Raw genomic sequence first — 8,193 nt, 5'->3', positions numbered from 1 at the left:
CGCATGCACGTTGAGGATTTCATCGAGGTCTACATTTCAGCAAGGGAGATTTCAGCCGCACATAGTTTGTTACCCATCTGCACCACCGACACCTTCTTTGGCTCTGTCGGGTTTTGGTGCTACATTATTCAGTGTGTCCAACTTACCCTGCACTCTATGTGACAACTGCAAAACAGCAATTAAGGGGTTCTCAGCTGAACACTCATAAAGGACTCTTGCCCCCACAAATTTTGTTATCCAATTTCACTGAGAAATCCTGCATCTCTTTAACAACACAATAAACACATTCTACAGCTTTGCCTTTCAAGCTTTCCTGTTTAACAGCAGAGCTCAGGGCAAGTTTGATTTGCTCCCAGCTCAAGCTTGTTAAAATACCTCCCACACAGAGCCAATATGAAAATGATACTGCTCAATTTTTGTTGCATTTTTGATAGTCATTGTTCTCTCTAACACCCATATTCCTCTGTGATCTATATCAATTTGCATAACTGTGTGTGCTGTTATCAACAGTTTCATCAAATCAGTAAATCATGAGGAATAAAATTTGGCTTGTTATTTGGTATCCTCATCAACCTAAAGGACCCCCCCCCCCCACACACACACACACACACACATGCATAAATACACACAATGAATTCCTTGAGACATAATTTCAGCTTAAGTATTCCCCAGTTTATTAATAATACGAACCGTAAACTCATGGCAGGGACAGCACACATCCAACAGAAGCACAGACGGAGTGAAAGCCAGAGCCCTCTGCTACGTGACTACACAGGCCAGTGCCAGACCCTCACAGGGGCTTCACAGAACAGAACCACGCAGCTTCTTAGAAGACCAACTCAGGACAATTTTGATCTTACAGGCACAGGCCACACAGTACACCACAAATGCCACAACTGCCCTTGTGGAAGATCCACTCGAAAATGTGTAGGTTCCGCAAGAGACTGCACAAGATGGTGTAAGACTCTTATAAGAAATCTGCAAAGCCCCTCATAAGGAATATACAAGGGGTTCAGAACACTGCATAACTCCTGATTGAGGCTACACAAGACTTCCATAAACTCTCTTGAGATTCTCATGAAGCTAATTTAGACTGCATAGCATCTCAAAAGCCGTTGGAGAATCTTGTGAGAATTGAAGAAGCTTCCAGAAGCCTTTTTATGGGAGCTACACAAGGCGCTGTAAGACACAAAAGGGCTGTCCGAAACTGCACAGACTCTCATAAGGAACTACAGGACTGCACAGCCTTCCATAAGGAATACATAAGGTCGTCGTGTAGCATCTCACAAGGGTCTCTCTAAGAAAGCACAAGCCTTCCGGAGAGGCTACATTACAAAGCAGACTGGTGAGATTTTAGAGTACGGGTCTCAAAATGATCCCATCAACTGGGGGTGTGCAGGCTCTCGTTTTCGACCAATCATTGAGGGGGAAGATCAAGTGGAGGATCGATCTTCCTGGTCTATTTCACCTTTCTGACAAAGAAGGTGTCAGTTAAGATCATGAAGTGAATGGCATCAGTATTTTGACGAAGCCACATATAGAGTGTAGGAGGGCCTAGGTAATGTAGGAGTTGGGAGAGGATTGACCTACAACACCTCTACCTCTGAAATTTCTGTTCTGAGAAAAGGGAAACTGCTATGTTTTGCTGCTAGGTTGGAGGTTCTCAACCATGCTTTGTTTTGTCTTTGTTTGTGTTTGTTGGATATCCCCGCACGCCAATGCTGGGACCACTTTGAGACCCGTGACTCGGAGAGTTAGGCAGATCAGGCAGACTTAACTTGTCATACATTCTGCTTCAACCATGATGGCGACTTTGGAAAGAGTTAACTGAAGCAACAGAGAGAGCGAGAGAGAAACTCAAGAGGAAGGAGGAAGAAGAGGAGGAGGCATGGGGTGAGGGGCATAAGAGGAGAGGCGAGGAGAAGGGAATAAAGGATAAAGAGCAGGAGGAGGAAGACGAGGAGGAGAAGTAGAAATGGCAAGGAAACCAATATGAACAAAAATTCAAGCCACACGTCTTTTAAACTCAAAAGACAAACCCTATTCCCCCAAAGCTCCACTACCTCCCCAAAAAACAGAGACATACAGCCCCGGTCCCACCCTAACCCAACCCCCCCTCCCCATTAACTATGATTCACAGCATCACGTCAACAGAAGCATTCCTACTGGCAGAGGTCAAGTGGTAGAAAATGTTCATGCAAAAATGAAGCTGTTTTTTTTTATATAATTTTCTTCTCCAACATTTAAGGTCAGATGACGCTTTTTTTAACATGTAACATTACAAGAACACCAACAGTCTGCGCCTCCAGTTCTATGTTCTCTTATATTCTTTTATAGACCATCTTGTATTTTCATTCTTCATATATTTTGATATATCATACTGTTAGACGGCTTTGTTGTGTGGACAGATTATGGTCGTAGGTGGTGACTTTGATTTTGTGCATGTGTGAGTGTTTTTCTTCGTGTGTAGCACCGTTCTTGTTCCCCTTCATTAGCTGCGTGTGTGTGTGTGTGTGTGTGTGTGTGTGAGAGAGAGAGTGTGCCATATAGCAACAAGACAGGGACAGGAAGCAGTCAGTCTTTGCTAAATGTCCATAACCAATCCCATCTTCTGCCATTGTGAAGCTTCACCCACTGAGCACGAAGGAGAGGCGATTGTCACAACAGAAACAAAGCCGATGGAATGATTCTCATGTTGTAGAAAAAAGGCGCAACGTTATTTGGCATCTGTTTGCTGATTTGTTTTTTTTTTGTTGTTGTTTTTTTTCAGTCTTCTCTCTGTTTACTGTTTCATAGATCTCTTTACATATGTAATATAATGTATCTATCTTTTTTTTTTTCTTTTTGGTTTGCAAACCGGTCACCGTTATTTTGTCCCGTGTCATCAGCGAAACGGCATCAATGCCACAATAATCCACATATATGTTCATGCGTCCCACGAATGTTGAATGTCTCACACACACACATTTGACACACACACACACACACACACACATATTACTCCGTACTCCTTCAGCGCCTCTCTCCTCCAGGTACTCATCCCTTCTTCCACAGGAGCTTATTCGCTCCTCCGTTAAAAAGTCTGACGACTATACGTCCATTCTTCCCATCCGCCACGGTTACAGCTCCTCGGAGCGTATCACGTGGAAGAGCGTGACGTTGTAGAGCACCTGGTGTCCGTTGTTCCAGGCGTAGAGGGCGCGGTCCCGCGGGTTATAGTCCAGCATGGAGATGTGCGAGTACTTGTTCTCGAAGGCGATGTCGATGTACTCGTAGGTGGAGGAGTTGGTCTGGAAGGCGTAGTACACCTTGGTCCCGCCCGAGTAGCCGTTGGTGACGTAGAGCGTGCCGCATATCATGAAGGCCTCGCCGGCGCTGCGCTTGGGGTGGTTGGTGCTCCACGTGCGGATGATCTGCAGCGTCATCGGGTTGAGCTTGCTGAGGACGATGTTGCCGGCGTTCTGATTGGTGGCGTAGACGGCCCAGAGGCCTCCCTCGTCCACCATCAGGTCGATGTCGGAGTGGCCGCCCCAGGAGTAGTGGTAGGAGTTGCTGAAGCCGGCGTTGTCCAGCCGCTGGGACTTGCTGATGCTGGAGGTGCGGAAGTCGTACTTGATGATGACGGGGCTCTGGAACTTGTTGAAGTAGATGGAGCCGTTGTAGACCACCTGGCCCGTGCCCGACCAGGGGTGGGGCAGCCGGTGGGACGTGAAGTTGTCCGTCGTCATGAAGTCCACCATGGAGCGGTACTCGCGCACAAAGCGGTTGTTGTGGTAGCCGTCCATGTACCACACCTGGAGGAAGAAGGGGAGAGGAGAACATGAGGTGAAAGGAAGACACAAACACATGAAAACACACACACACACACACACACACACACACACACAAACACATTAAAACACACACACACACACACACACATGAAAACACACACACACACACACACACACACACACACACACACACACACAAACACATGAAAATACACACACACACACACACACACACATCCACAAAAATCATTATTTCCCTGTTTACATTAACAAGGAGGTGGAGTAAGAAAGAAAGAGAGACATTCATCTTATATCAAAAATATGATATTAACCTAAACATATTAACCATATATTATATTAACCATAAAAACACTTAAGTAGTTAAAATGGCTAGAGGCTGGCCACACACATTTGTGGATCACCACAGATTGTCGACTTTTTTCTCCCCTGTTAGATCTCTCTCTGCTCTTTGGTATAAATGTCTGTTAAGCCAAGTGCATTTGTATGCATGAATGCCCTGCAGCCTTATTACTTAGGGCGCAGTAAAACTCCAGATTGATCTGCTGCATTAATCATTCAGAGCTTAAGCTGGGAGAGATATTTCCTTTTCTCTTAAGTTCGCTACAACTTGACTTGCTTTGACACGGTTTAATTTGTGTGTGTGATTTCGGTATGGCTGGTGCGACATTCAAATTATGATCTTTACATATTTTGAAGAATTGCACACTTGTGTCATCACATACAACAAATTGCTTGAGCTTAAGAAGATCAGAATAAGTTATATGAGTTTGTGTGTATGTGTGTGTGTGTTTGTGTATGTGTGTGTGTGTTTGTGTGTGTGTGTGTGTGTGTTAATTCAAGCATTAAGATTAAAAGAAAAATCAGCCTGTCTACCTGTAATGTGTGAAAATGAGATGCATTTGGTCCATTTGAAATACAGAAGGGAGTTTTCCACCTCCTGTCTGCTTTATGTTGTTTCAAAGAAACCCCCTGAGCAACAGAGTGCAGAGTATGTGCATGTGTGTGTGCTTGTGTGTGAGTGGGTGTGTTTGTGTGTAAGTGTGTGTGTTTGTGTGTGTGATTGTGTGTGTTTGTGTGTGAGTGAGTGTGTTTGTGTGTGAGTGAGTGTGTTAGTGTGTGAGTGGGTGTGTTTGTGTGTGAGTGAGTGTGTTTGTGTGTGAGTGGGTGTGTTTGCGTGTGAGTGAGTGTGTTTGTGTGTGAGTGAGTGTGTTTGTGTGTGAGTGGGTGTGTTTGTGTGTGAGTGACTGTGTTTGTGTGTGAGTGAGTGTGTTTGTGTGTGAGTGGGTGTGTTTGTGTGTGAGTGACTGTGTTTGTGTGTGTGTGAGTGTGTTTGTGTGTGAGTGGGTGTGTTTGTGTGTGAGTGAGTGTGTTTGTGTGTGAGCGAGTGTGTTTGTGTGTGAGTGAGTGTGTTTGTGTGTGAGTGACTGTGTTTGTGTGTGTGAAACCCCTATGGCACACAAAAGACATATGTGAGAAATTAAACCATCCAAAAAGTCTCAGCAGACTTGACAGGCGGCTCCGCATTTGATGTTGCAGTTTGTGTGTCAGTGTGTGTGTGTGTGTGTGTGTGTGTGTGTGTGTGTGTGTGTGTGTGTGTGTGTGTGTGAGAGAGAGAGAAAGAGAGAGAGAGAGAGAATGTGTGTGTGAGAGAGAGAGTGGTGTGTGTGTGTGTGTGTGTGTGTGTTGTGTGTGTGTGTGTGTGAGAGAGAGAGAAAGAGAGAGAGAGAGAGAATGTGTGTGTGAGAGAGAGTGTGTGTGTGTGTGTGTGTGTGTGTGTGTGTGTGTGTGTATCTGTGTGAAAGAGAGCGATTGCCTACATAAACCAAATCACGGCTTCAATCAAAATCCTGATTAAATTCCTACCCCTCTGGCACAATGTAGGAATGGAGAATGTGAGAGGAGGGGAAAGGTGTAAGGATGAGAGAGATAGAGAGGTAGAGAGAAAAGAGAGAGAGAGAGGAGGATGAGGAAAAAAGACTTGAGGGGAGTAGAGAAAAGGTGAGGCGAGGTAAGAAACAAGGGCTAATGAAGAAGGAGGAGGAGAGAGAGAAGAACTAAGGTGAATTAGGAAAAGAAAGGGAGAGGAAGACGAAGAAAGGGAGAGGAAGACGAGATGCCAAAGCAAAGCGAGAGCGGGGAAAGGAGAGAGAGAGAAAAGGAGCGAGAGAGGAAAGGAGAGAGAGGGGAAAGGAGAGAGAGAGGAAAGGAGCGAGAGAGGAAAGGAGAGAGAGGGGAAAGGAGAGAGAGGGGAAAGGAGAGAGAGAGGAAAGGAGCGAGAGAGGAAAGGAGAGAGAGGGGAAAGGAGAGAGAGAGGAAAGGAGCGAGAGAGGAAAGGAGCGAGAGAGGAAAGGAATGGAGGGAGCTTTATGGACCCTGTGGGCATAATTCTGAATGTTTTCAAATAAAAGACTCTCCCAGCATGCTTCACTCTCCCACCTGTGCAAATGTGTGTGTGTGTGTGAGTAGGGGGGGAGGGGGCAATTCCTGGCTTCTAAACAGCTAAGGCTAGCGCCTCACATCATGCATCCCCCCCCCCCACACTCTTACATACACATACACTCTTACACACTCATTTGATATTCAGCACCATTAGCCACCTGTGTGGAAGACAAAGGGTGAATAAATCCAACACGCACGTGTGCTGTCAGCACGCTGGACAGACAGCAGAAAGGGGGGGGTAGAGGAGCAGATGAATGGGCAGTCGAGGGGGGAGGGAGGGTAAGACGCTAAGCTTATCGCGCTGGCCTGGTGTGTTTGTGTCCGAGTGTTTGTGAGGTTTGCCACACAGCTGTAGCTAAACCAGACAGAAGGCTTCGGCAAACACCACAGTGTGGACGGATAAACAGAGCGGAACATAAAACACACACACACACACACACACACACACACACACACACATAGTAAACGGACCCCCCCATGGGGGCAGCAACATAAAATATGGTCAATCACCTCAGCTATTTGCATTTTAATATGTTTAGGCAATGTAACAGCTTGAGTGTGTGTTTGTGTGCACACGTGTGTGTATCTGTGCATGATGGATGTGTTTTTATTACATGCTGTTTGTCCAATAGAGTCCTGCAATGGGGAACAGAATGACCCCCCTCTCTAAAAATGAAAGAACACACACATATCTGATGCTAACAACACCAAGGTCATGGCTTTGATATCGGGGATCAAACACACAGAGGACATTGTGCCTGTACTGTTTGTTTATATACATAAGTCACTTTGGAGAAAAGTGTCCACTAAAAGAATAAATGCAAATGTTTAGTGTCTGGGGTTACGGGCATGTGTTTGAGTGTGTGTTACCTTGTCTCTGAGTCCGAGAGAGAGATTGAGAGTGTGTGTGTGTGTGTGTGTCTGTGTCTGTGTGTGTCTGTGTCTGTGTCTGTGTGTAGACTTACTCTGGTGTCTCCCTCAGGAGCCAGCGGGTCGGTCATCCAGGAACCGAAACGAGTGCCGGAGGTCTTAATGGTGATGGGGTCGCTAATACCCGTCAGCTTACCACATGCTGCCGAGAGAGAGAGAGAGAGAGAGAGAGAGAAGTCAGGATAATAATGGATTGAGGAAGAAGACAAAAGGGAATGAGAAGAGAGGGAGAGAGAGAGAGGGAGAGAGGGAGGGAGAGAGAGAGAGGAGAGAATGACAAGTAATAAGTGCGTGACAGAGAGAACAAGGAAAAAAGACAAGGGAAAAGGGAGGTGGGGGAGAGAGATAATTGGAGAATGTGAGTGTGGGGGGGGGGGGGGAGAGAAGAGAGAACATGTTGTAATATTGGTGTACAGGGATGAGAGAAGGCTGCTGTCAGACCGGAGATCGGGTCTCACTACTTCAGCCTGCAAAGCTGGCAGATGTCCTCAACCACTGATCTCATACGAGCTGGACAGGGGGCGTCCTCAACCACTGATCTCATACGAGCTGGACAGGGGGCGTCCTCAACCACTGATCTCATACGAGCTGGACAGGGGGAGAACCAGGCTGCCAGTCCCTTCAACTGCCCATTTACTCCTGATGTAAATCAATGCTCATGAAGGTCAGGAGACCGAGAGATAATGCTACCATAGAGTATTAGATCAAATTCACTTCTTTAATAATTTATATGAGCTTATGGAATTGGACTACATTCAGACTCTCCAAGTGGCACTGATGAAATGACTGATGGTGGTTGTTAAGTGTTACACCTTCATATACAAGTTTCTCGCTCATATTATTTTGTACATTTGTTTGCGACATTACCACCTCTATCTACAGAGTTGCATTAAACTGGATTAAATGTATCTCATTTTGTCCGATTAGTGAAATGGCTTTATATACTTTTCCACCACCACACAATATTTGTTAATTTGTATCTGTTATCCTTGTATTTGTGATTCCCCTTCTCTTTCTCCCCTCCACACAC

The 8,193-nt window shown here is 45.8% G+C and overlaps 1 protein-coding gene across 3 annotated transcripts in view; it reads right to left on the bottom strand.

The window, feature by feature from the left end:
* Positions 1-650: 650 nt before the first annotated feature.
* olfm1b (olfactomedin 1b) overlaps positions 651-8,193 on the bottom strand; it is a 45,121-nt gene continuing 37,578 nt past the window's right edge. For all 3 annotated transcript variants that reach the window (XM_031577765.2, XM_031577766.1, XM_031577764.2), the window contains exons 5-6: positions 7,199-7,305; positions 651-3,794 (exon numbers count right to left, since the gene is read on the bottom strand). In XM_031577765.2, the coding sequence (XP_031433625.1) occupies positions 3,120-3,794; positions 7,199-7,305 (782 nt within the window). In that variant the 3' untranslated portion in view covers positions 651-3,119. The remainder of the gene's footprint in view (positions 3,795-7,198; positions 7,306-8,193) is intronic.

This window comes from Clupea harengus, chromosome 12 (genome assembly GCF_900700415.2).
Source record: "Clupea harengus chromosome 12, Ch_v2.0.2, whole genome shotgun sequence".
In the NCBI taxonomy this organism is placed as follows: Eukaryota; Metazoa; Chordata; class Actinopteri; order Clupeiformes; family Clupeidae; genus Clupea; species Clupea harengus.
Note: the sequence above shows the minus strand (reverse complement) of the source record. Positions and strands in the feature narration are given on the sequence as shown.